Source organism: Cardiocondyla obscurior, linkage group LG04, assembly GCF_019399895.1.
Source record: "Cardiocondyla obscurior isolate alpha-2009 linkage group LG04, Cobs3.1, whole genome shotgun sequence".
NCBI lineage: Eukaryota > Metazoa > Arthropoda > Insecta > Hymenoptera > Formicidae > Cardiocondyla > Cardiocondyla obscurior.
In genome coordinates, this window is record NC_091867.1 from 3,192,189 (window position 1) to 3,219,891 (window position 27,703).

At 34.2% G+C, this 27,703-nt stretch overlaps 3 protein-coding genes across 14 annotated transcripts; 2 read left to right on the forward strand and 1 right to left on the reverse strand.

The window, feature by feature from the left end:
• The first annotated feature begins 4,191 nt into the window (after positions 1 to 4,191).
• LOC139102276 (probable chitinase 2) lies at positions 4,192 to 12,004 on the forward strand. Of its 2 annotated transcripts, none has more exons than XM_070656068.1 (9): positions 4,192 to 6,789; positions 9,035 to 9,150; positions 9,512 to 9,712; positions 10,017 to 10,176; positions 10,478 to 10,574; positions 10,642 to 10,848; positions 10,935 to 11,132; positions 11,316 to 11,444; positions 11,650 to 12,004. In XM_070656068.1, exons 2-9 carry the CDS (start codon positions 9,087 to 9,089, stop codon positions 11,914 to 11,916), a joined length of 1,323 nt encoding a protein of 440 aa, XP_070512169.1. In that variant the 5' UTR covers positions 4,192 to 6,789; positions 9,035 to 9,086; the 3' UTR covers positions 11,917 to 12,004. The 2 variants fall into 2 exon arrangements, with proteins under 2 accessions (XP_070512169.1, XP_070512168.1); XM_070656067.1 differs by having other exon boundaries at positions 6,739 to 8,883.
• On the reverse strand, positions 11,184 to 16,142 carry Pain (transient receptor potential cation channel family member painless). The gene is made up of 4 exons (XM_070656031.1): positions 15,868 to 16,142; positions 15,326 to 15,525; positions 13,788 to 14,885; positions 11,184 to 13,701 (listed from the first exon to the last, which is right to left on the reverse strand). The coding sequence occupies exons 3-4, from the start codon at positions 14,875 to 14,877 to the stop codon at positions 12,128 to 12,130; spliced, it is 2,664 nt and encodes an 887-aa protein (XP_070512132.1). The 5' UTR covers positions 14,878 to 14,885; positions 15,326 to 15,525; positions 15,868 to 16,142; the 3' UTR covers positions 11,184 to 12,127.
• A 337-nt stretch (positions 16,143 to 16,479) lies between these two features.
• On the forward strand, positions 16,480 to 27,633 carry LOC139102253 (sperm-tail PG-rich repeat-containing protein 2). Of its 11 annotated transcripts, none has more exons than XM_070656017.1 (26): positions 16,480 to 16,794; positions 17,219 to 17,492; positions 19,384 to 19,521; positions 19,913 to 19,970; positions 20,088 to 20,158; positions 20,765 to 20,941; positions 21,265 to 21,363; positions 22,469 to 22,567; positions 22,721 to 22,819; positions 22,895 to 22,993; positions 23,057 to 23,155; positions 23,314 to 23,412; positions 23,508 to 23,606; positions 23,678 to 23,776; positions 23,875 to 23,973; positions 24,044 to 24,142; positions 24,214 to 24,312; positions 24,382 to 24,480; positions 24,549 to 24,647; positions 24,775 to 24,876; positions 25,005 to 25,106; positions 25,202 to 25,303; positions 25,800 to 25,898; positions 26,036 to 26,140; positions 26,531 to 26,790; positions 26,970 to 27,633. In XM_070656017.1, the coding sequence occupies exons 3-26, from the start codon at positions 19,413 to 19,415 to the stop codon at positions 27,051 to 27,053; spliced, it is 2,556 nt and encodes an 851-aa protein (XP_070512118.1). In that variant the 5' UTR covers positions 16,480 to 16,794; positions 17,219 to 17,492; positions 19,384 to 19,412; the 3' UTR covers positions 27,054 to 27,633. The 11 variants fall into 11 exon arrangements, with proteins under 11 accessions (XP_070512118.1, XP_070512120.1, XP_070512111.1 ...); XM_070656010.1 differs by lacking the exon at positions 16,480 to 16,794 and having other exon boundaries at positions 16,876 to 17,284; positions 17,366 to 17,492; XM_070656011.1 differs by lacking the exon at positions 16,480 to 16,794 and having other exon boundaries at positions 16,876 to 17,284; positions 17,366 to 17,492; positions 19,922 to 19,970.
• The last annotated feature ends 70 nt before the right edge of the window (positions 27,634 to 27,703 follow it).

Below are 27,703 nucleotides of genomic sequence, written 5' to 3' on the forward strand. Positions count from 1 at the left end.
GAGGTAACTAGAGACATTTGAGTCAGAGCCTGATCAATATTATTTCATTACTTATTATAGATAATAATTAAATGCGATAAAGCGTGACTTTTTTCCCTCTGAATTTGTCGATCGTGCAATCTGGTACTGTTACATTATTTCCGATAATTGGAGAAACAATGCATTATATCGATGTCATTGAGATCGATCGAGAGACTGATGAACTAATTCGATCAAGCTCTGACTCAGCCATCAGTAGGAGTAGCGATTACGGCCGTCGTGCTTGCGGCCAACTTTTCGGAACACTATTGGGCGCGTTCCTCGTTGATACGACGTCACTTTGACCGGATTTAGAAGACTTGATGCGATAACCATCACCGTACGATCCCCCACTGACCAAACATCCGGGATTATCTATTATCTCTGTGTGCTGGAGTATCTCCGTGTTAAAAAAAAAAAAGAAAAAAAAAAGAGAAAGAGCATAATCCTCTTTCTCTCCTTCTCGGTCGCCGTCGGCACTTGTACTAAATATCGGCAACTTTTAACAGCCATATTGGCTAAGAGTATGTTAGTATGACTACTTAAGCCGGCGGTGCTTTAGGAACACTAAAAGGATTACGTCGACGAACGCTTGCGCTAGAGTGAACGCGAACGATGCTTTCCGGGGCTTTAGAGTACTAATCTAATCTCGATTCTTAGGATAATCAGAGGGAACGTATCAATCTCGTCTCCAATCGGACGACTAATCTAACTAAAAAAGTTTTGATAGCTTCTCGGATCGAACCTTACGAACGTAAGTCTGTAGCTGACGTTGCTAGACTTAGAGGTACTCGCGCGCGATCGAATTCGGTTACAATTTAATGTAAAGATTAAAAACACGGTATAAAGATTGCAAAATGATATATTAATTCGTAGCTAGAGGAAAGTGGAAACGTTAGGGAACAAAACATTGACTACGTAGTGCTTTATAGAAGTAAAGGATATATTTATGATTAACGAATTTTTATGCGTATTTCCGATTGTGCGACCGTTTGTGCTAAAATTGAAATAATTAATCCACAATCGCGTGTGTAAATTCTTACATGCTTTCAAACTTGCAGTAAATATACTACTTTTTAATTTTTATTGTATTTATACACAACGTAAGAACCAGGCATCGCTCGTCTAAGCGAAGTTTGAAAGCTTAGTAATGATGTTTTTTTTTATTGAAAAGTGCCTTTTCATATTGTCCGCAGATTAGGAAATATCTCAGGCAGATTTTAGTCTGCTAGACAACGTGCTTCGCCCGGAAAGCAGGAAAAAAAAAGCTCGCAATCGCTGAGAACTAATATAGAAAAGAAGTCGTCTTTTTTAACGATATTACTCTCTCTTCCGGCTCCCTCTCTCCTTCTCTCTTTCGAAGAAAGCTGTTCTTAGTCGTTCTTAGCGTTCACTCTAGCTCGCTGAAAGTTCTAAATTAATTGCAAATTTTATACGAGCCTGCTGCTTCTTGCTGTGCCTTCGCATGTTCGCGCATCAGAATTGATTTTGAAGTTTGCAACGAGTAAGAGGTGTCATGTCACGTAGAGGTGATTATATCTGGAATATTTCACGCCGATCAATACATTAATACGGTATCACGGTACATATTCTACTTTTATCTTTCGCGATGTACATTCGCTATCACGTACGCTCCTCCCGGCTTCTCGGGAGCGCAGCCGAGAATTTATTTATCTCCGTTTGGACCCGGGCAGTGAATGCAAGAAGGTGCATCGCTGGAGAGAGCAGGCTCGATATAAATTAGCGGAAAAACAAAAGTCGACGGAGCGTGACACAGAAAATAGAGGATCCCGTTGAACCTTTACGATGGCACGCACGCGAGCCGTGATGTTCCTCGCAGTTGCGCTCGTCCTGGTATCGTATATCTGCCCGATTTCCCTGGTGACTGGCGTCAAAATGACCGCGACGCCCCGGGAGCCAGCAGCCGACGAGGCGGGGGTGCGCATCGTCGGCGGGGAGATCACCAGCATCGAAAATTATCCTTTTATCGTACGCGTGAGGCGCGCCCATTCCTTAGTCTCTCTTTCTCACGCACACCAGGCCCCTTAACCCTTCGCCTTTGGAGAACATCGGTATCGCTCCGCATTTCACGAATACGTGCCACGACGATTCTGACGTCAGAGACGTGGAAAGTAACGCGAAGTGTATTATGCAAGGTTGGGGGTGGTTTTATCAACCCACGACATCGACACAGCGAAACGTTGGGCGATTTAACGCGAAGAGAAACAACGACAATTTTTTTCACCGTTTTTTTTTCTTTTAGATTAATTACATTCTTTTTTTACTGGACTGTTTTATTTATGAATAGCTTGGAGTAAAAAGGTACAACGATAATATTTCGAAATGGAGTTTTGACGCATTTTGCGATTTACGCGCGGAGTAAATTCACGTGTAGGGACCGAACTCGGATCAGAAATATGGGTGTTATCGAGCTACAAGCTGGTTTACGTGCACTTCTAATTTCTCGTTTACGTGATGGTAACAGTACACCGATGCACATTAAATACGCGTGCCAATCTAACTTTGAATACTTTTGAGGCAGCCGGAAATCTCCATTTTTAAATAGTCAAGCATTCCCTTGAGAAACGAAGATATCGCTGAATGAATAATACGTAACAAAGTGCTACCTTCGAAGTTTTAATAAGAATAATATGACATTTTTACGATTGGACTTATTAAAAGGTTTTTGAAATAATTTAAAATTAAAACGATGAATAATGCAAAAGTTTTATCGTTTATTTAACAAACGTGAAATAAATTGTACAAAATGATGAAATGGTACGTAAAACATAAAAAATAAAAATAAAAAATTAGTAAAAAGATTTGCTAAATTCCCCGAGTGGAAATTGATTCCTACCATTACCTAATAATTAGCTAGCCAATTCGTGGTTCATCTCGCGGCCGTCTAGCAAAACTGTCCAGCCACTGAGCCAGAAACGTAACGTTCAAAGCGTACAATTATTACTCTCTATTAACGAGTTAAAAAAAGCCTTTCTTATAATTTATGGCTAGTATCAAGCTAGTCGCTAGTTAAGAAATATATTTAATCTGCGCGATCTAACCACTAGCTGCAAAATCAGATTAGCTAGATAAATTTCCACTCGGGTCAGATTGAAATGGTCTCGGCCGCGCTGGCACTCGTCCCAAGGCGTAAGGGTTGAGGTGGCAACCGACTCGACTCGGACTCGGCGAATCCGAATTTTTCAATGTCAATTTCTCTTAGGTCTCGGTGCAACGCCGACCTTATAGCCACTTATGCGGAGGCACTTACGTCGCCTGTAGGTTCGTCCTGTCGGCCGCCCATTGTATGGTCAGGTGCGTGTGTCACAAGACTGCGTCTCGCATTTTGCGCTGTGTCTGTCGCGAAGGGTGGTGTAGTCTCGTCCTCTCCTTCTCTCCTTTTCCATCCGGGGCTTTTAGTGCACTAAGTTCGCCCTACATACTTTTCCCACCTTCCTCAACGCGCAATCTTTAGTCCTTAAATGTACGAAATGTTTGAACAAAGGATGGAATTCGAGAGATCCTCGAATTACGTTCCGGCTTTAGGATACCGGCGCTCCCCGAGTTCACGGGGTGAGGGAGGAAGGGTTAAAAAACGAGTGAAAATATTTCGCGTGAGATTTTCAGTGTAAATCAGAACGCATAAGTTTCTCGTGGAAAAAAAAAAAAGGAAACGTTCTGTTAACAATATTCTACGTTCCCTGAGCTTGATTCTAATTTATTATCAATGTTAACTGTGATTCTTTTAATTGAACGATATTAAAAGTGTCGATCTCTCGTTTACTTGCTTACATATTTCATACATGTAAAAGAAATTTAGAAGACACTGCCACATTGTACAGCGAATTTTTTTTTTTTCGTGCTTTTCTGTGATACATTTGCTACACAATTTGGATGCATTTCCGAAAAGCCAATACCTTTAATTTTTTGTTATTTTTAAACTTTGTACACTTACGTGTTGTGACGCGCTGATTACGAAAATGATAATGAAAATTGGCAATTGCTTTATATACGTATACAAAGTTTCAAAAAAATTCAAAGTGTTGGCTTTTCCGAAGTTTATCCGACAATTTTAACAAATTATAACACATTCACATTGTTAATGTGTTGATAACGTAATCTCTCTTTTTTTTTTGTTTTTTTTTTAATGTCTACATTAAAAATTTTTAATTTAGTATACATGTAGTACGTAAATTTTTTTTGGACATTTTTTGAACTATAAAATTAGATTAAAATTTTTTTAATTCATATACAAGCTTTTCTTTTTTTTTTTTTTTTTTAAGCTGTACAAAATTATATAAGCTTTGGATAAACTTTAAGCTCTTTAAAAGTAACACAATCTTCAATTTATCTATAAGCATTTTCTTAAATAATTTTTCTTTAAAGACAAACTTTTCACTTTAATAAAGTAAGACATATCGAACGAAAATTCTATATCAGTTGGAAATTTAATATCACTTTACGTCGCATATTTTGGTCGCTTGTTTCAATATTTAAAATATAATACGAAACATTTTCATATGGTCGAACTATCTGAACTAGTTCGGACTGTCTGTCGCTTTTATTTGCAATTTTTCAAACCACTTGGAATACTTTCTCAATGGTTTAAATGTAATCAGTATCTAAATACAGAACTGTTTAATGTGATGTACACCTTGATATATATAAAATCTTTAGATTTTAAGTTTCACGAGGTAAAAGTTCACAGGGAGGGGAAAAAAAAAAAAAACAATTGTTTTACGAAAATAGAAATTACACTTTAGTATTCAGCGGAAATATAATTATCTATTTGTAAAGCAAATCGAGCGCCCTGGTAAGACATTTGAAGATTACACCACAACACTTGAGATTAGTAGTCGTATTTAACCTCCTTGCTACCGCAGAGATGTATTGTATGTCACGTGTTTGTTGATGAGAAAGCAAGGCTTGTGTTTGATGTAATGATGTGTCTTGTAAGATGTAAATCGCTTCCATTTGTGAGGAACCGCGCAGGGCAGTAGATCTAAATTTCCAGTAATCTAGTTTGGAAACGTGTAATATATTTCAAAAGAGTGAGTCTCTCTCTATAAGAGATATTTATATCTACACATTCTATAAAATATTCGTTAAATATCGCAAAGAGGTGTATCTGAAGCAGCAATTTCGCGTAAATCCCAAGCGTATTCGGTAGGCGGTTTATATACATTATACATCGCGTATGCAAAAAAAAAAAAAGAAAAAAAAGAGGGGCATACGTGAATAATTTCGACTTATATTTTTCGCTACTGAATGCAACTCTTTGGATTACATCAACAGGGTGAACGGGACTGGACGGTAAATCGAACCGGTGTCGGTGATCGGGATATAAGAATAACCACCCCGTTGAGAATCGGTGTCAATCAATTATTGAGTGGCTTTTGACTCGTTCCTTCCGTCTCGATCATTCCCTATAATTGTTGTACCTCATTTGTTTCTGACTGTAAGTAGTGATGTGCTGTCTAGCGTATATATTTCACGAGTAACGGGAAGGTTAGCGGCGCTAGATCCTTAAGGCTAATGATATCTGTCGCGGTATCTATCTGTGTATCGATTAGCTGTTGTACTAGCGATGAGATGTACTACTCGCGTGAACGTAGTTTCTGTTTTACGTGTCAGCTCGGCCGCTCGTAATTGTACGTAGAGGAAATTGGGACGCAATCAGACGTAAGCTCGTTTACACGACACGGGCTACGTAAAATATTAAAAGAGTAGAAGGAAGAGTGATTTAAAAAAAGGGCAAGATAAATTGGAGTAGAAATAACGAATTACGTTGAAATGATATTAACGAACACAGATTAAATATTACTTTTCTGTATTGTAGCCAAAGCGTTAAATTTGCACGGTATATATATATTTTTCTCATCTACCACATTTTTATAATTAGAAACTTAATTCTTATCTAATATGTTAAAAGTTAATTTTATTTTTAATTACTTAATTGCATTTTGTGTAATTCAATTTTTTCAGCTTATTTAATTTTTTTATTTGAATGTCATTTAATTTTTATTAATACATATTCCAAAGTTAATCACATTTTTATAAATTAAAAAATGAAAAGGTAGACGTGCTTATATTATCTTAAGAGATTTTTATTTTAAAAAGAATTTTTTTTACGATACTTTTATTGTTATTATTTTTTTAGTAAGATATATTTTATATTTAAACACATTTCAAGAAAAGCCTTCGGACTCCACGATTCTATTTAATAAAAAAAATTATTATGTCGTTATACTTCACTTCTGATTGCATTCCACCTTTTCTCATATCGCTCCGATGTTTAGGTAAAAAAAAAAAAAAAAAAAAAAACCAAGGTGTATAATTAACTCGTCGTTGTTTAAAGACCATTGCTCGATGGCACGTGGGTACCGGAGAATCCACGCTATTTCTTCGTGATCGCTGGTGCGACCTACGTGTATTTACCAGGCTGGGGCTCCAAGCAGGTGGAATTTGTAGACAAGACATTGCCGCACGCAGGGTTTCGATTCTCGGACTTGCGAAACGATATTGGATTGTTCAGGGTGACTGTTTATGCCGTGTATATAATTCTGTGTCGATAATAAAAAGAGTAAACCTTGTAACTGTCGCCAGTCCCACTGTCATTCGCACCCGTTTTTACAGCTGAAGAGACCCCTTTACAGAAACACGGATGTCCAATACGTCACCTTGCCCGTGGTATACATTACGGATATATTCCAGATATACACAGAGGATTGTGTCACAGTCGGATGGGGTCAACACATACCTGGCTCACATGTAAGTAAAGTTATCGCAAAATGTTTCATTCAGTGTGACACGTAAATGAGAATAATACATTCTGATGGAAGAAGCATTATATGTTTCATTTTCTTTGTACAAATCTGTCTCCAGACAAATGGAATATGCAAATATTTTGTTCTTCCAACAAGATAAATTTATCTGCAATAATTTATAAAGAAATCATAATTATCACTTTGTATTTGACACAAATGTTTTATTCATTTTTATTATCGATTTTACCATCAGTTATTTTCTGTCCTTGCGTTTTATTTCTCGATTTCCTTTGTAGAAAAGAGATTTAATTAATTTAATTAATTCTGAAAGCATTGTAGAGTTTAATAAAAGTTATAAAAGTGGACTGTATAACCATTGAATAATGTTTTTTTTCTTTTTGACTCTTTGGATCATATTAGCAAGGAAGCGGTACATATTTGCGGCACGTTCAAATTCCATTAATCTTGCCTGACAAATGCCCTATGCCGAGTGTACATAAAGAAAAGCAATTATGTGCAGGTCTGCTGGAAGGTGGCCGTGACTCTTGCCGGGTTTGCGTTAAATTCTATATATACATAGACATACGTATGTGGTAAATTTTTCCTTGAAAATAATTAAATAACGAGATTCCCTTATCCCATTGGGGCGAAACAATAGACAAGCGCGAATAAGTAATAAATCATACTGTATTGTGTTGACAGAAGTTTCAGGAGAACTATATTAATATTCTGGTATTTTATTTTTACTCTTTTTATTTTTTTTTTTATTTTTATCTTTTGCATCTGCATTCTACAGTACATTTATTGAATTTCCAGGGTGACAGCGGTGGACCATTGCTATGCAATGGAACGCAAGTCGGTATTGTCTCCTGGGGCGAGGGATGTGCTGTGCCGAATGCACCGGGTGTTTATACACGAGTTGATTTTTATCTAGAATGGTTGAATAAGTCTATTGTTGAAAATAGAGCCGTGAAACCCTCTCAAAACACAATAATAATAATTTTCGCGTTTTATTGTCTGTATGCCTTATTTATATAAACTTTATAAAAATTCGGAGCGAAAACGGTTTTACGTATTTATTTGCGACGTGCGTTATTATATTATTAAAGATTCTATTTTAAATGAAAAGTTAAAATTAAACCAAAAATTATTTTAAAAATTAATCTCGGATTAATTAATTTTAATAATTTTTCTTTTATTAAAAGGAAATATATTCTATCGTCTGTTTCCTCTATTTTGCTCGATGCATATTTCGAAGTATAGGAAAACATGTCTCAGCCCTGTCATGAGCACTATCGCTCTGTGACATTTCCTTGCGAGGTTTATTCTCTCGCTATATTCTTTATATCGTATATTTCTTATTCTGATATTTTAATTTTTCTTCTCCTTTCATTTCTTCTTTAGCGTTTGCTTGCCTTTTGCCATTTCTTCTCCTCTTTCATCTCAGTTTACGCTTTTTAATTTTTTTTTATATTTTTTTTTACCTCGTTTCTCTCTCCTTCCTTCTCTTCTTCTTCTTTTACTCCTGCCTTCTTTATTGTCTTTTTAAGGCAATGTTCTATTTATAAAGCGCGCGTGTGGCTTACGCAAAATATAACGCGCAGATAACGTTTTATTATTTATGTCAGAGAGTCGATAGAGAATCCTCGCGCAAAGGACAAGGTAAATTTCCGGCAATAATACACAACAGGTTCTAAATGCATCTTTCTCGCGGTCGTTCTCCTCCTGGTCTCTCACTCTGAGAATGAACAGTTAGGAGTGAAAGTAAACTGGGCCTGGTAGGCTCGCGCATATCTGAGTCCCAACAGTCTTCAGGCTGCAGCCAAACGAATCGGTACCGTGTAAATATTAACTTACGTATAATCAACGATATCGAATTGATCAGGGATTGCCATTTGTGTTAACAATGCTGGAGGCCAAAATTTACTGTTATCTTAAATAAATATAAAAAGGATGTGGCACTCTTGGTATCGTCGTTATCGCATATAACATAAAAAAAACAGACCGGTCGGAATCATAAACGCTAGAAAACCGTGCCACAGATTAGACATAGCTTTCGTCGATTATGAACTCGTTAGGTGATACGTCGAATAACACGGTAAACTATAAAACGCGCAGAAGACGCTCGGAGTGAAATAAAAATCAGCGATACGCGGTTTTTGCGTCAAAGTCGAACGCGGGTCTTCACCGTTCAATTACGTACGAAGTGCAGTACCGTTGGTATTTTCTAATTCGAATTATTGTTGCAGATCTTCCCGAGGTATTAAATAAAACGGATTGAGGAAGTTTTAGCGTATTACGATGTCCTTCACCGACGTGGCACTTTTACTTACGATCTTGCTTTTTGGAACTTACAGCGCTCAAGGTAAGCTCACACCTTTACTTTCCATCTATTTCAAATTAATATATACATTTTACTTTCTGCAATAACGTGCCCCACTATGTACTGTAATATTACGCTTGGTTAGTGGGTAATCTTGCGTTTACATATTAACAAGCGAAAGTAAAAGCCGGCACGCCGTACAATGGGAACGCGACATTTTCATGAGGCTGGCAAACGCATATACAGAGTGTCTTGAAAGTACTTTCCCGCATTTACCTGCGAGCTTTGTATTTACTTGGTTAAATTTGGTTTTGCACCAAGTGTCATGTGTATTTTTCAAGATTAAAAAAAAATAAAACATCGTTAACACTTGAGGTTATTATATTAATGTGTTTTATTACAGGATTCATAAAACCAAAGCATGACAAAGTTGTTGTTTGCTATGTCGCATCTTGGGCAGCGTACAGACAAGGAAATGGAGCGTTTTCGTTAGAGAATCTCCGCCCGGAACATTGCACTCATTTAATTTACGCATTTGCCGGCTTGAACGCTTCTAATTGGACGATTAGAAGTCTCGATCCTTGGGGAGATACGGAGAAAGATGGTGAGTGCAATTTTGATCTAGAAACAAAGCTCTCATTAAGTTTGAAAATAATTGAACAAATTATAAAAAATTGTTAGTTAAAAGATCAAGCAAGATGTAACTTGATATTATCGTACAGAAATAAAACAAGAGAAGTACGTAATTAACGTATAACAGTTTGATAGAAAAGTTGATAATTAATAACTAATTATATTATTTTTTAATAAAATAATATATATTATTTGATAATCAGAATTATATTAAGCTTGTGGTAAAGTTTTATATAATTAAAATGTAATTAGGAAATATCTGAATGCATATATAGGAATAGGCAACTATAAAAAGATGACAGCTTTTCGCAAACAAGGTTTGAAAGTATCACTTGGTATCGGCGGATGGAACGAAGGCAGCACGAATTATTCGTTGATGGCTTCGTCACCGGATCGTAGGAGGACTTTCATCGCCAGCACAGTCGAATTCCTTAAGTACATTCATCACGACGTATTTAATTATTCTCTTATACGTTATCTTTTCATTATATAAAGTCAATTTCGTCAGAGTCGAGTCAATTCTTCGTGCAGAATCTTCTTAGAAAATTTGTTTTAGCCATGCCAATATAGTCGAATCTAATTTCTTTAGTTTAATTCAACAGCACGATATTTACTGACAATTAAAACTTGATCTTGTTTACTTATGTTCTAGATCTATAATTTTTTATCTATTGTATTATCGTATTATTAAATCTATTATATAATTATTTCTAAAAAATTTATTCTTTTTTAATAGAACTTACGGATTTGACGGACTGGATCTTGATTGGGAATTTCCTGGAAGCCGTGGCGGTGCTCCATACGATAAGCAGAATTTTTTAAGCTTAGTAAAGGTAAAAACGTTATATCTCTTTAATTTTATTGACGCAGAAAATTAATCTATTATTGATTTTGCAATAGGAATTGAAAAATGCTTTTAAAGGGTATCGCTTTTCGTTAACCGCAGCTATAAGCGCTGTTAATTCCACTATTAATGTAGCATACGACATTCCCGAGATTTCCAAATATCTCGATTACATTCACGTGATGGCATATGATTACCACGGTGCGTGGAATAAACAGGTTCTTCCAAATTCACCGTTGCGAAGCAAAGATGGAATAGACGTGGTAAGAATTGATTTATTTATGTAAGTTCAATATGTTAAAATTCTTACGAGATATTTTCGTATAGCGATTGTATCTTTAATGTTTAGGAGCATACTATTACGTATTTGTTGGAACAAGGAGCCCCAGCTGAAAAATTAGTCTTGGGTTTGGCAATGTATGGAAGAACGTTTATTCTTAAAACTGTACCAGAAACACCGAAGATAAATCCGATTGGTCTACCCAGTTTAGATATCGGATTTAAAGGGCCTTATACGTCTGAAGAAGGATTTATGGGATTCAATGAGGTATTTAGTGCTTATCTTTATTTTTTTAGTTCTATTTTTTTAATTCTACAGTTTTGATAATCAACAATTAGTTTATTATTTTTGTAATGATAGCATTCGAAACATACAATAATTCTTTAACCTGTGATATATATAATAAAAATGAATTATTTATTAGTAGATTGCACATTTTTATATGTACAGATTTGCGAAGCATTAGTATTATTCCCACAAAATTGGACAACTGGATGGGATAATGAGAGTAGTACGGCTTATGCGGTTAAAAAAGACCATGTTGTAGTTTACGATGATCTCAAAGCCATGATAGCTAAGGTATTTTTATATCTTTTTTATTTCTTTTATATCTTTCGTAAAAAATACTCTTTCTTATAATATTTTAAAAAATTAAATTAAAAAAATATATATATATATAATTTATTTGCACGTTGTTGATTTGTTCAACTTTTATTTGAGCGAGTTTTTAAATATCCAGAGCAAATATCAGTTACCTAACTTTTATGATAATCAATTCTTTTAGGTGGAATATGCGAAGAAACAAAAATTAGCCGGTGTTATGGTATGGAGCATCGATACCGACGATTTCCGAAGTAAGTGTACATCGCTGTATAGTGACATGACTTTGTTCGATGGACGTGATTATCCTATAATGAAAACTATTAACGCGGCTTTGGCGAATAATACAAAACCACCCGATGGAAACCAATCACCAGGTTCGTCATCCGCACTATTACTCTCGAATATTGCGTTTGTGTTATCAATCACAATGATTTACTTTTCTCTTTAATTAACTTTACGAAACATTGATGAATGTCGATATTTTATAAATAACTTTAAGCGATAATATATTGATGGCAGTTAATAATTGACAAAAAGTGTTAGAATGTGTCCAACGATTCGCTTCTTCGCAGATTGTTCCTTTCTCTTGTCGATATTTAGATAATAAAAAAATATACTATTTACGTGGTATAAAATAGATAATCGTATTATTGATCGTATTATTGATGTTGTTTCTTTTCAATGGTGTACTGTATAGTCTTCAAAGTTATTTCCATTGTTGTTAACTTTTCCTCCAGTTTTTTTAATGTAAAAGTGATCCTCTCATTATCCGTTAATTGATTTCTATTGTAAATAATACGTTTGGCTTCTTTAATTATGTTGGGATCCATTTTGAAAGTGGCCCACTGTTTGTCGCGCTTCACAGATTCACTGCGAACGTACTTATCGTTATGTCTGTCGTTATCATAGGTGTCTAAGTTTACATTGTGTGGAGTGATACTAATTCTACCGTCTCTCAGTAAGTGAGGGAATAAAAGAATTCTTTTAGCAAGGAAACCGAACGGGTTCCATCGCAATAACTTCGAGTTACAACAATTGCAACGTCCGAAAGACTCGCCGACCGCCAAATTTTCAATGTAGGCGACCAAATTTATTCGTGAGATGAGCCCGACCAGTTCGGCCTTGCACAGAATCTCGGCGGTATCGCTAACTGCCAGGCCGTTAAGCAGATTAAATAACACAATAGCGATAAAAAAAACAAACAGGATAAAAACAATGTGACTCCAAACGGGATGCGAAATAAATGGAATGTCACTGGCATCGAACTCGCCAGTAAGCATTATGACAGTTTTAAAAATTGAGAGGCCGGGATCGGGAAAATTTGTGCTGTTACCATCTTTGAAGAGTGTGTAGAAGGCCAAAGCGAATGCGAAGATGAGAAACAGATAGGGAAACAGAAAACGCATAAAGTTGAAGGAGACCGTCTGAAACATTTCGATGCCGGTGGACAAACGCGGATGCTGACTAATCAAAATTACTAGCTCCCAGGCCGATAGCAGAATTACCATGGCACCAATCTGGACTCCCCCGCCACACAACACAGTGAAGGTCAACACGATTAGTGCAACTTCCAGCCAGTTCCTCAAGCTCATCACATAACTTTTAACGCAGGAAAGCATTTGAAGAACCTCCCGAATGATAAATAGTAACAACATTATGGTGATTAAAGCTTGTAGAGAGCTATTTTGATACCAAACTATTCTCAACGTACTTTCTAAAGGTTCATTAGATTTACTAGAGTTATCACTTTGTGTCTTATTTTCTAATTTAGAGTCGTAACTCATGCTGAGAATGTATGCGTTCAGCGCAAAGTAGAAGATTACGTAGAAGGCAAAATTTGCGTATAAAACGTATCGTATTCTGTGCCACTTGAGATAGAGGAATGAAGAGAGCAGTGGATGATGGAGCAGATGCTTGAGACCGCCGTTGTTAGCGATGTACTCGAATAATTGCATTTCGCGCGTTGCTCGATGAGTTTTGTCACGTTCTTCGAGCGTGTCATGCGGCATCAAGCAACGATAGTTAAATTCAATCGTGCACTCATTTGCACAACTTTTTCGTGTCTGCAGACAATCGTCCAAGTAACGTGACAACACATCCGCTGGGATATCCGCGATAGGCGGTGCATTGAACTTGTTCATGTGACCGATGTAGCTGCCTTGATTTAGAAGTAAAATTACTGCTTCTCGACAGCCAGCTGTTGCAGCATAATGTAGAGGAGTGTTGCCTTTATCTAAATATAAAAAATAAGTAAGCCGTCATGAGAATAAGTTTGTAAAAAAAAAAAAGAAAGAAAGAATTTATTATATATATACTTACTATCGCTGCAACGGACGTTTACGTTATCTTGTTCTAAAATTAATTTTAGGCATTCCAGTCGATCGGACGTATTGTCGATTCCTCGTTTTCCTGGTATTCCCAACTCCTGACAGGCGCTTAAAATTAAATCGTTGGTCGTATTTGGCTCCACTACCAGTAACATTTGAAGAATAGCGCAGTCGTTCTGCTGAATAGCCGTTTGCGCCGCTTTTTTCACGCTAAACTGTTTTTCTTTGAGTTTTTCCAAGATTCCACGCGCAGCTTTGTGAAACCCCCGTTGTGCAATCATATCTAACAGCTCTTCGGCGACACTATGAAGGACCCCTATCTTGACAAAGTCTATACTCTTCAGGAAATTCGCTTCGTCGTTAGCAATCAGATAGTACTTGAGGTCGTGTACGTTTATCTCACGATTTTCGCATTCGGCCGGTAACGCTATATCCGGTAAATTTTTCTGAATCACCTCTCGCGTAGTTTGGTCATTGTAATCTTTGTAAGTGTCAATGTCTGGACACTGACGACTATTTTCCAGTATCAATTGCACCATGTCGTGTTGGTTTTTCATCGCTGCCAAATGGAGAGCGGTCAAACCTTTGTTATCGGGAATACTTGCACTGGCACCTTTTTCCAGCAGTAAACTGGCACAGTTTAAATTATTCTTTTTCACTGCGATGTGTAAAGCAGTCTGATATCCCGCTTCGAGATTTAGATTTATCGTTGGTTCATCTAACAAAGCTGCCAGCGTATCCACATGTCCACCTTCGACAGCGAAATGAATAGGAGCGCGATTATAAGCTTCATTTATTCTGTTAGGATTTGCACCGTAAAGCAGTAAAAAGTCCACAAACTCCGTTAAACCATTTTTGCTAGCTATGTCGAGAAACGTTTCTTCTGTATTTCGATATACATAATTGATATTTAGAATAGATGGTCGCCTCTTCAAATCCTGCTCTATGATACTTTTGAAAGATTGAAAATTTTTGAACCGTAAAGCATCCAACAGTAGCTTGTAAAGTACTTGGCCGCCGTTTGAGGTAGGCTCGCAGATATTCAACAGGCGTTCTTCCGATGAATTCTCTTCAGGATTCATTTTGTTACCTAAAAATAAAATTTAACATTTAGATCTTTCATTTATTTAGAAATAGAATATCGCGGATAAAGATTTCTAAATATAAAATGTTAACATTAGTTTTTTTTTTATACTTTAGCAATTATCATTTTTATGATTAAATCAAGTAAATTAAATTATTTTTGAAATATCATGTTAGATATAAACGACAAGAATATTTTAATAATTTTAATTAAAATAGTTTTTTCTTTTTTAAATTACATTAGAATTCTTTTTGGTGTTAATTATTTTGTAAGAATTTCTGTTTATTAAGGTGCGAGAATTTTTTTAGAAGCATGTGTGTAAGAGATTAGATAGACAGAAATGTAACACGTCGTTTATGTACGTGTTGCATTACACTTGTATGCTGCCCACTTTCATGCATGGGTACGAAAGCTTTCATATATAGCGACTCTCATTGTGATCTCACCGTTACAGTTTATTGAAGTGCCAATTAAGCGTTCCAAAGTTATTTCGTCAGTTGCACAATGGTTCTCGTCATTGACGTTTACATTATTTCACGTGCCGCTTTACAATAGATTCAAACGGATCCGGTAAAATGCGATTTTCGATTGGTGTTTCTTGGATTACCTATTATACGTATACGATAAAAGTCCGGACGTCCGCTTCCTGTATTTAGAATTGATTTAAATTAGCAACACGAATAATTGTTCGAACAATTCTCTTCCCCGATTAGTGCTTTAAAAAAATCAAGTGGTAAATTTTAATATTAATATATTTATTTGGATTAATTAAAAAAAGAAAAAAAAAGAAGAACAGAAAAATGTCTGCAACAAATTTTTTTCAAGCAATTATATATTCTGATGATTCAGTACAAACTTAAAGAAAACTTTTTTCTGTTTTTAATCAGATTATTATACACTGATGCACAACGTTTATATGTATACGTAAAAAGCACACTTGCGTATAATTTTCTAGCATTCTTCTTTATAGAATAAAATTTTAGCTTACTCGATTGAACACCTTGCACTCGCGACTACGTCGTATGCATTTTATAAATGTAAGCGAAGCAGATTAACGGGTATACACACTTGATATTAATAATGCGTATGACTAACAAGAATTGTTCGTACCTAATGTCCATCCTACTAGCTGTCCAGTCACTCGGTTGTCCCACCAGTTGTGCATTGGCATTGAGAAAAGAGAGGGAGGAGAGGATCAAATGCTCTCCCTTCCTTATCGTATTGCTAACAGTGCCTCTTTTCATGTTCGTATGCTTAATACTCTCAACCGGTTCTCTTGCGAATGAAAAATTCTTTAATCTTACAGATTACAAGCCTGGAATTAAAAAAAAAAAGTATATGTCGTCACGCATATGCGTGTAATGCAGTGAAAGAAGGTGAAAAGTTCTTGCTATTTCAATGAATTTTGTCTTTATTGCAACATGTATTTTTTTTCAGTCACGTTTGTAATTTAGTAACTTGATCTATGAAATTTACATTTAGTTAGTTATATTAATACGTGTAAAACATTGATAGAATATTACGTCTGTAAATACAACCGATTAAAATTTTAATTATTAATGTAAAATATTAATTTTAATAGTGAATTATCGGTAGAACGATGTATTTTTTATTGAACGTTTAGTTTTTTCAAGGGAACAGCTGAAGGATTGCTTTTCATAGTTTTTCCACTCATTATTCGTGAAATTATTTATGATATTAAAATTGACCGTATAAATATGAGTATATTAATTTTTTTTCGTTTCCATTTTTGGTCATACGCGGATTTCGCAACCCACGCACCCCGACGTGCCCAATCTTTATCCTTGACGGCGTCAAGTCCTGATGATCGAAAAAGAATCAGCTAAAATTAGGAGCTTACGCCACAGCGAATAACCCAGTTAAAAACCAGTAACATACACTGTTAAGTGTTAAGGTAAGATGAATTGTTCGTTCTTCGTCACGTACTGATTGCTGATTCTTCTTTTTTTTTTTTTTTTCTTTCTTTGTTGATGAATACCCGCTGACTGGACTGCGACGATAAGCAGCGTTAACAAAGATAGTCTGTCAAAAGTTTTAAAATCCTTTAGCATTAAAAATAAAAATTATTTCTTATTTATATTAAAATAAAAAAAGAAAAAAAAATTAAAATGAATTGACTTGAGAGAAAGAATTATTAACGGAGCGATATACAATTTAATAACGCTTATTGTTAATTTAATAAATTAATTGCAGTTTTTCGATATTGCTCTGTTCCTGCATTAAAATATATTGTATGTTTTACATGTCATATGTATATACTTTTGTACTCCAATTATACACGCAAGGTAATCTGTTTGCTGGCGCTTGCGTCTCACAAGAATTTCAGAGTCTCCCAAGCGAAGCCCCGAGTTGCAAAGGTGGGGAAATGTGAATCCGGGAAACAGGTACTACATGCATGATACCTCCGCGTACATTTCTCAGTCATAAGTCGACGCGACTCAAGTGTACACCTCTGTGTTCAACAGCAGTTATCAAAAGTTTCCCCTACGACTGGCGGCAATCGAGTCAGCGAAATCATTTTACAACCAGAATCATCATTGTCATCTGTTATCTCATTAACGATATCTTGCCATATTTGCGGACATTTTATTGGTAAGTAAATTTGTTCTGTAAAGCCAAGTATTTATGCTGTGATGACTGAAGATTACGTAAATTTACATTAAACATTAGAATCGGGCGTAAAATTTCACGGAAATAAATTAAAACGTGAACAAATATGTAATAAGTTAATGTATAGTTAACGATAACATTCGAATTAACAGAAATAACAGACATTTAGAGAACAAAATTATGTGATACGACTTTAAAGCCTCGCCGTAGCAAGAATAACATCACCTGTTTGCTTCCATTAATTAAAAGTCATTAATTAAAAAAATTAATTTATAATCATTTAACAATAAATTTAAAAAGTTATTACTTTTTTCTACATGTGCGATTTATTAACTGCCAATTTTATTTGTCATTTATGATCCATATAAATTGCGGGAAAATCGTAAGAAGAGTCACGACTTTTCTTTGCAAGGATCTTTCGCTTGTTAAGATAAGTACGCGTTTACGAATATTTCACAATCTCTCTTTCTTTCCAATTTTGGCAACATCACGACACGACGTTTATACCGTTTGTGTATACTCTTATGTATCGATTGCCACTCTACTTTCATTCCCGTATTTGGATAATGAAATGCTACATATACGCGCGTATACTGGCACGTACGTATTCGCGTCTCATCTCGATATGGATATACATACACAAATATAATCGACAGATCTGTTTTTGCCATAAGAACGTATCACATGATGTCACTTAGCTACATACAGAGTGCAATGTAAATGAAAAAGAAGCAAATGTCGCTAAGTGCTTTTTGTACGCTGTACATTTTAATTTTATCAATTTATAATTAACACCAGTGTAACGCAACATTTCTTTTTTTTTTCCGCGAGGCAATATTTTTTTTTTATTTTTTAGTTTCTTTTTTTTTATCTTATACATCGATTTATTGCGATTTATGACAAAGTAAAAAATTTGGTATAAACATAATGTATTCGATAATGTTTATCACTCGATGTGTACGTATATAATACATACACACGTAGATATCAGTCATAAATCATTTTATCGTGGGCGACGCTTATTTAACTTCGTAGTATTCTTCAAATCTTTTTTCATTAGTCATACGTAAGATCTAGATATGATCTAATACAAATAACCCATTATGTATGTGCAAAATATATTAGTTTCTAAAATATCAATTTTTGTTTGCAAAATGGAGATAGACTGATAAACGGAGAGAATTTTTTATAAAAGGGTATTACTTCTATCTTGAAAAATGTTGAATTTTGATAATTATTAATGTTAGAAGAAGTAAGAATCTTTTCAAAGTTTAATGGAGCGTGTATTTATGCATTAATAATGCATTTTATGCATCAATAATTGCCGCATATAACACGGTATCCCATATCGTAAATAAACGATGACTATGAGTCATCATTATCATCGTCATCGAGTGCCTTATATTTGGGTACTTTTGAACCTCTTACTCTGGTTTGGACCAGAGCGGTGGGCGATCGCCGCGTATACCCATCATGGACATGTTCTTATATGGTTCGCCATGAGTCGTTTCTGTGCGTGCCCCCGAGACTTCGAGGTCGTTTTCATTGCATAATTCATGGATGTCGCGTGTACTCGACGCGTTTTACTGTCTACTTGAGAAAAAATCCCGTTTTATTGAAAAAATATAAACGCTTATTTCAGTTATCGAAGTGCAATTAATTAAAAACATCCATGCTTACGCACGAAAAATAGAAAGAAAAAAAAAAAAATTGATGTAGCTCAAATCTCTCTAAAAATTTTTTTTTAAGAGCGAAGCTTATTAAAACTGTGTCTTTGAGTAAAGCTTTATATTATTTTATATATTTAATTATTATAATGTTTACTTTTTTACAACAATTTGAGATTGAGTAATTGTATTTTAAATTATGACAGAGAGAAAGACACACAACCCTTCAAGTAACATGGTTGGAATGGCACAGAGACCCTGGACACCTACGAAAAGACGAGGACCGATTGCCGCCGAATATAGTAGCCCGGGACCAGCTTGTGTAACTTTACCACCGTTAATAGGCATGTCTTTAAATTACATATATTTTCTATAAAATAGTAATTATCAATAGTAATTTATTTTTTGTCTGTAAAAATTAATCCGTTGGCAAAATTCTTGTGACGCAGTTGAACTCGTTAATTAGCATATGATCACATCCATCATCCGCATAATTGCATTCCAATCGCTATGTATTTATGATTTATGAGCTGCACGCTACGATGGCGTTTTATAATTGACAAAGTAACCGGCCACTTCCGCTACTATAAAAATATGTCCGTTTACCGCGTGTACAATTTTACGATTCTCTGTATAAAAATTATTCAGCTTTTATCAGATTCCCTGCAATAATATATGTAGACGTGATAATAATTATACAACGTAATGCTCTATTACACTTTGTAACATTCGTAGGAAAAACAGTTACAGATTCCAAACGTGAACGAGCGCCAGCATTCTCCTTCGGCAGCAGGTAAAATTAATACACCTTCTGATTTTTGTTTCACAATTTTTTAAGTATGCCATATAATTTTCTAGTTTAAGTAATTTAATTTTACATATATTTCTGCATATTGCAATTTTTTTTCAGACATGCATCGAAAATCAGTAGCGCTGGACCTGGTCCTGGGCAATATAACGTTTCTGGGCTTAGCGCGAAAGGTAAATGTATGATAAAAACGGAATTTAATAACATACTTATTTAATATCTTGATAAAAATCTATTTTTTTTTAATTAATATTTGCATATTATTAAAATAGATTTTATAGATACACGTTTATGGACGTATATCATATATAATTAATTTCTATAAATTATTTGGATAATATTATTTATTAAAGTAAGCAAAATAAATATTTTCAAACAGTTATCAATTTGTCATATTGAAATACGTTTTGAGCGAAGTAAAAGCACCGTGTATGAATAGCGTGATCGTTTCGTGAGCTTGCAAGTTCTGCCGACCGAAGTATCGACCAAACTGCAAATCGTCGGTATTCCATAAGAATGATACAATTTAATGGCCGATGTTCACGAAATTCCTTCGCTTCTTACTTAAAGAGATACGATCGATACGTGTATAATTCTTTTACACTCGGCCTGCTTTGAATAATAATGTACTTTAATTTATTAAAGAATATCATACTAAAAATATCTTTAAAGTACTTTCAGTATTTTTTTTTATGTATTTGACACAAATTAAATTCTTGTTAATTTATTAATTATTAATAAATAACAAATAGAAATATAAAAGTTCATAAATTTCCAAGGGAAGGACGCCGCGCCTGCTGTGTCGTTGTACGGCCGAACAAAGTCAACGAAACCGGAAATTACACCAGCACCAGGCGACTACAATCCACAAAAAGCGGAAAAGGTCATTCTAGATAGCTCACCGAAATATTCTTTCGGTGTTAAAACACAAATTGAAAAAATCAGCGGTACACCTGGTAAGTTCAAAAATTCTACAACACGTTAAATAGCCAAATTTTCTATATGTATAAAGTGAATGTTGCATATCCTCTTATTTACTGCAATAACATATATTAGGATTTATAATAGTTCTCGTGTATGTTCGATTAATTGGATAATTTTTAAAAAGTAAAATTATCGGAATAGGCGTTGTTAATAGAAATTTTAATTGTCGCAACTGAAAAATTTTATATACAACTGGAAAACACCACTTACGTCGTATGCCTTTATATTATGTAAATGTAAATTTAAACAAAATAACAAGTACAGAAACGTATGTAACGTTACATCTCGATCGTAGCAGCGAGCAATTATCACGCTGAAATCGTGAATTTCTGCAGAGCAGCGGCGTTCACTTTCGGCATAAAAGCTGTCTTGAAGCGATCGAGTGATATGCCCGGTAATTACACAGTTGAAAAGTAAATGTGTCCGCAAGTGTTTTATGTGCTAATTGCTCATAGCAGCAGTTCTTACAATTAGCAAACTAATAAAAAAATGCATCGATTCGATGGTACAGTGTAACACATGTGGCTAAATAGAACGCCGCAAGGAGATTTCGCATGTGGAACGTATTTTTGTATAACGAAACTTACGTTATGTGATATTATTAAAATAGAGATAATGCATTTTAAATTGGGCAATTTAAAATCGCTTAATATTACGTGGATAATTATTACTAAACTGCCATTCATATCTTTATCATTTTATTTTCTAAAGAATTTTAAATAAATTATATAATGGGTTACATAAATTGTATATTTAAAGAAAATGTATCATATTATGCCATTATATCAACGCAATAATGTTTAGGAAAATTGATGCCAGCGCAATTAATTGCCGATTAGCTATGGGACTTCATTTGAGGATTATCGCATCAAAAGTCAATTATTCAAAGTTATTATCATCGAAGAATTATCTCTTAGGTACAAAAAAACGTGATTTCTTTAAACGTAGCAACATTTAAGGCTTACGTAATTTAGCGACACAAACATGTAATGAAAATGAAAAGTTTTAAGCACTGTTAGTTTCTCAGTGTGGACTGCGAAATCGTATCAGCAATTTTTGTTTCTCATTATCTTTCACTTTATGTGTTTCTCCGAACATTTTATTTCTATTTTTTTTTTTTTTTACAAGTTCACAGTAATTAACTACGCACGTGTGGCATTTAAAATGTAGTTGAAAGCAATTGTGTGAGATTAATATAGATTGAATAATGTAGTCGGTGAATAAGGAAAAAGTAATATTCTTGCAATTTAGAGTATAATACGCGCTAAATTGATAGCTAACACGTAGCCATATATTCATATACATATATGTAAAATTGATAGTTTAGTATCGCTTGTCGTCAGAAGTGTGTTGTTGCATGTCTCGCGATATATGTTAGATTCTCGCATCTTACACCGTAAATACTTTTTCTCCACGTGTGTTAATCCATTAAGAAATTTGCAATGCAAACAACCGTGTGCGGTGGAACGTGTTAAAATAATTTATCGACAAGTGTTTAGCTCCAGGTACCTATTGTCCTGAAAAAACGAGGCTGGACAGCGTACCACAATTTACGTTCGGACTAAAAACGTCACTCGATAAACCGAGCGACACGCCAGGTATAATATTAGAAAGGAAATATAAAAATACAAGGGATAAAAATCAAGTTTAATGTTTACACGTCTCGTTAATTTGTCGATTAATTATTACTGCCTGTTTCGGTTTTATCCCGACTATTTTCTATTTAAAACTAATATTTCGAATTTATGTAGCACCCGGAACGTACAGCCCAGAGAAAATAAACTTCGAGAAAGGTCCACAGTACAGTTTGGCTGGCAAAAGTCAAACTGAGAAATGCAGCGATACACCAGGTACATGAAGATTCGTGCATTCTTTATAAGAATTAGTAATCCTTTTTTTTTTTAATGTAATTAACTTTTCAACAGCTCCAGGCGCATACTGTCCTGAGAAAGTGAAATTGGATTCATCACCGCAATTCAGTTTTGGATTAAGACCAGCCGTGGAAAAGTTAAACGATACGCCAGGTACGCATAAATAAATTTGTATTAAAAAAAGTATGTGTTTAACGTTTTTTTTTTTTTTTTTAGCGCCCGGTACATATAGTCCTGAGAAAGTAAATTTGAATAAAGGGCCTCAATATAGTCTAAGTGGCAAGGGTCCAGCTGAGAAACTCGCTGATACCCCAGGTAAGCTAAATTTACGACACACTTAAATTGTAACTTATGACAATTTAATTATAAAAGCACATGTATTAAATAAACAAATAACGAAAAACTGCTTAACATTTCAGCGTTAAATGTATAAAATTAAATTACAAATTAATGTTTTACGTGTAATTTTTCAGCACCTGGAACGTATTGCCCTGAGAAAATTAAATTAGACACTACACCGCAATATAGTTTTGGAATTAAACCATCTTTGGAGAAACCTAGCGACACTCCAGGTATTAACATTATTACATATTACCATTATATATGTATTATATATGTGTTTATCGTATTGCCAATAATTATACATATATTTATATCGCGTTTATAGCTCCTGGGGCATACAGTCCAGAAAAAGTAAATTTGAATAAAGGACCACAATACAGTTTATTTGGCAAAGGACCTTCTGATAAGCCTTCTGATACACCAGGTGCGTAAAAGCTATCGAAACAAGTGTTGTTTGTAGATATAAAAATAGTAATGTAATAAAACAATTTTTAGCACCTGGAACGTATTCTCCGGAAAAAGTAAGATTGAATAATACACCACAATATAGTTTTGGAATCAAGCATGCACCAAATAAATCCAGTGACACACCAGGTAAAATATATATGTATATTATTATTATTTTTTTTTTTTTGTAACAATAGTTTGCACATAATAATTATATTTATCATGATTTTATTTTTGTCTCGCAGCACCAAACACTTACAGTCCAGAAAAAGTGAATTTAGACAAGGGACCACAGTACAGTTTGTATGGCAAAGGATTCGCTGAAAAACCCGCGGATACACCAGGTGTGTAAAAGTTGCATAATCCCTAAAATAAATCGTTTCTAGATATAACAGTCTTTGATAAAATTTTTAGCGCCTGGAGCGTATTCGCCGGAAAAAGTGAGATTAGATAACACGCCGCAATATAGTTTCGGCATTAAACATGCTCCAAATAAACCCAGTGACACGCCAGGTATGATTTAAAATTCTACTTACGCAGAAAAAAATAAATTTTTGACGCATGCATTTATTTGTATTTTACAGCTCCTGGAACATATAGTCCGGAGAAAGTAAATTTGGATAAAGGTCCGCAGTACAGTTTAACTGGCAAAGGGCCTGCGGAGAAACCTATCGATACTCCAGGTAAAACTGCTTATCAAGGAGTAAAATTTTATTTTCATAAATTAATATAAACACTAACATTGCATATAGCACCTGGCGCGTATTCACCCGAAAAAGTAAAATTAGATGCCACACCGAAATACAGTTTTGGACTCAGAACTCCTTTAGATAAACCCAGCGATACGCCAGGTATATTGATTGATCAAGTAATTTATTAATTATATTCTATTTATACATTTTATGCTATCTTTATGCAGCACCTGGCGCTTACTGTCCGGAGAAAATAAATTTGGACAAAGGACCACAATACAGCTTGACTGGAAAAGGAATACCGGAAAAATTAAACGATAATCCAGGTGAATCACCTTGATAAGCTTTTACCGAGACACATACTTTCTTTGACATACTATTAACATGCGTAGAAAAAATTAAATTTAATGATAATAGTAATAATACACGATATTAATTTCTGATCGCCTATAGGCCCCGCTGATTACAAACCAGAGAAAGCTCTAAATCTGGAACATAAACCTTATTACAGTTTTGGTGATAGAAACTCTTTAGATAAATCTAAAGATACACCAGGTAACGGTGTAAATTAACCCGGTGGGAATTAACATTGCATTCTTAGCGATAATTTTATAAGTAAAATAATGTTCGTAAGTGGCAGGGAAATAAGATAATAAATATGATTTTTTAATTGCTTTTGGTAGGCCCAGCCGATTATTCTCCAGAGAAAGCTCTAAGTTTGGAACATAAACCGTATTTCAGTTTCGGTAATAGAAAACCTTTTTACAAGTCCCGCGATACACCAGGTAATGGTGTGAATTAACGACAAATTAATCGCCTATTTAATAATTTGCAAATATAAATCTAATTAGAAGTATAAAAATTAATTTCTGCTTAATAGGCCCTGGTAAATACAAGCCAGAAAAGGCTCAACATTTGGAACATAAACCTTATTTTAGTTTTGGTCACAGAAAACCTTTATATAAGGCTAGCGATACACCAGGTAATTGGTGGATATGAATGAAATGTTAACAATATATGTGTGGTTTTTTTTTTTTTTAATGGGATATATGTACATGTAGACGCTATGCGAGTCTAAAATTCTAAAATAATTATGTGATAATCATATTAAACTGCTTCTTCGATCTTCTTTCATTAACTATTAATAAAAAATTAGTTGTACGTAATATTATTTAAAAAATACTTATGAGAGAATAAAAGAAAAGATAGGTAACGAAAGTCTTGAAGTTATGCTTCGATTTCTTAATATCTTAATTCAATTTTATGAAACCATGTTGTAATAAATATGTGTTATAAATATATGTGTAATAAATCTGTAATTATTACTTTTTACGTTTTATTTTTGTTTTTTTTTTTTTAATATATTTTTATTCAGGTACAGTGTCTAATAGTTTGACGCATGAAATAAATGTAAATAATAATTAAAATTAATGTAGTTTTTGAGAACGCACGAAATAATTTTATAATATATTTTTCAGCTCCCGGTACATACAGCCCCGAAAAAATAAACCTGGCTAAATCACCTCAATATAGTTTTGGTATTAAAACCGATATGCACGAGAAGAACGCTTTACCAGGTGAATTCTATTATCATTATTGTTATTAATTATTTTTATTGCGCTATTATTATCTTAGTATTTAATTTAAAATATATTATTATTATTTATTGGTTTACAATTTATTTTATCATTTATAATTTTGATTAATATTCTAGGTCCTGGCGAATACAGCCCAGAAAAGGCAATGCTTTTGTTGGAGAAAGCGTTGCGATTTACTTTCGGCCTCAGACCACCCATGAATAGACTAAACGACGTTCCAGGTAAATAATTTGATCTACGGTAAATTGTATAATACTGCATGTTGCAAAGCATGTTGTCAGCAATTTTATTCGCACATGGCATATTGTATAAACACAGTAATTAGTTTCTCAAACTGTATTTAATTACGTATTTCTCACTATTTTTATAATTTATACGCATGCCTTGTATCAAAAATATTTAATAAGATGCAAACTTTTATCGGGGATGTAATTTTACATTTTAAAGATATCTAAGAAGTGTTAGTTGTTAAAAAAAACTGTAGAAAAATACGACGTAAATGGTAAATAATATTGCGTATAAAATAATATAATAACTGTGTATCGATAAATTTATCTATTACATTTTTACTACATTATAAATTCTGAGAAAATAGATTAATTAAATTTCAGCACCCAATATCTATAACATCCCTTCTGCCCTTGGCGGAACGAAAGAGGGTAATAAAAAAGCAGCGCCCGCCTATTCAATATCCGGTAGGCAAAAAGTCTTTACCGATGATCGTGTTCTTGTACCGGGGCCGGGTGCATACGAGACTGTTAAACCAGACGCAATCAGAGCGAAAAGTCCAGCGTACAGCATAAGCGCGCGTTTTCCATTGCCTGACGATCACTCACAGATTCCAGGCCCAGGAGCACACTGTCCGGAAAAGGTAAATGAAACAAATTTTGAATTAAATTCTATCCTAAAAAAAGGCTCAATATAAAATGCACAAAAGATACAATAGATAGAAAATTTTAGAATATGCATGTATAGTTTAAATTTAAAATTAAAATAATATAATATTAATATAAAAAAAAATTAATTAATATAAGCACTGTTGAATTTCAGGTGCTTCTCGACATTCCTCCTGCGCATACATTTGGCATTAGACACTCACCATATATTTGCAATTTGAAAGATGCTGTTTATTAATTTATCAATTAGTGACAAGTACTCTAAGTAGCGAGTTATGGATTAAAAAACTTTTTTTTCACTATTTGATATAATCGATTAATGAGTTTTAGAAACAGAAATTTTAATTACTTTTGTTTTGTTTCTATGCTTTATTATTCACTAATAATTCTTTAAACAACAATATCTGTATTCTATCTTTAAAAATCGGCTTATGGCGAAGTCCTGACTTCAAAGAAAGAAATTTGTAATCTGGAAAAAGTTCGGAAATTGCCTAAAATCAGACTTGATTTAAACATCGAGGCTTTCAAAGTATGGATTAATACAGATATTCAGGTATAATATAAAACTGACGTTTGTAATTTATTTATCACTTAAATGTATCGAAAAAAGTTGCTTACAATTGTTAGGAATATGTATATTTATTGTAACATAACAGTAGAGAATCTTGTAGTTATTATTTTCTGTGAACGGAAGGCTTTCTGTACTTTGAATAAGTTTTTCTTATTTTACTATGTTGTTACTATATTAAAGCGTATTTAAAAAAATTTTTGTAAAAGATTTTTGCATGAAATAAGATGCTTTGTGATTTCATATAGTACATATTATTTTATTTTTACTTGTTGGTTTAAAATATATCTACTACTGAATTTTCTTCAATCTGAGAAATT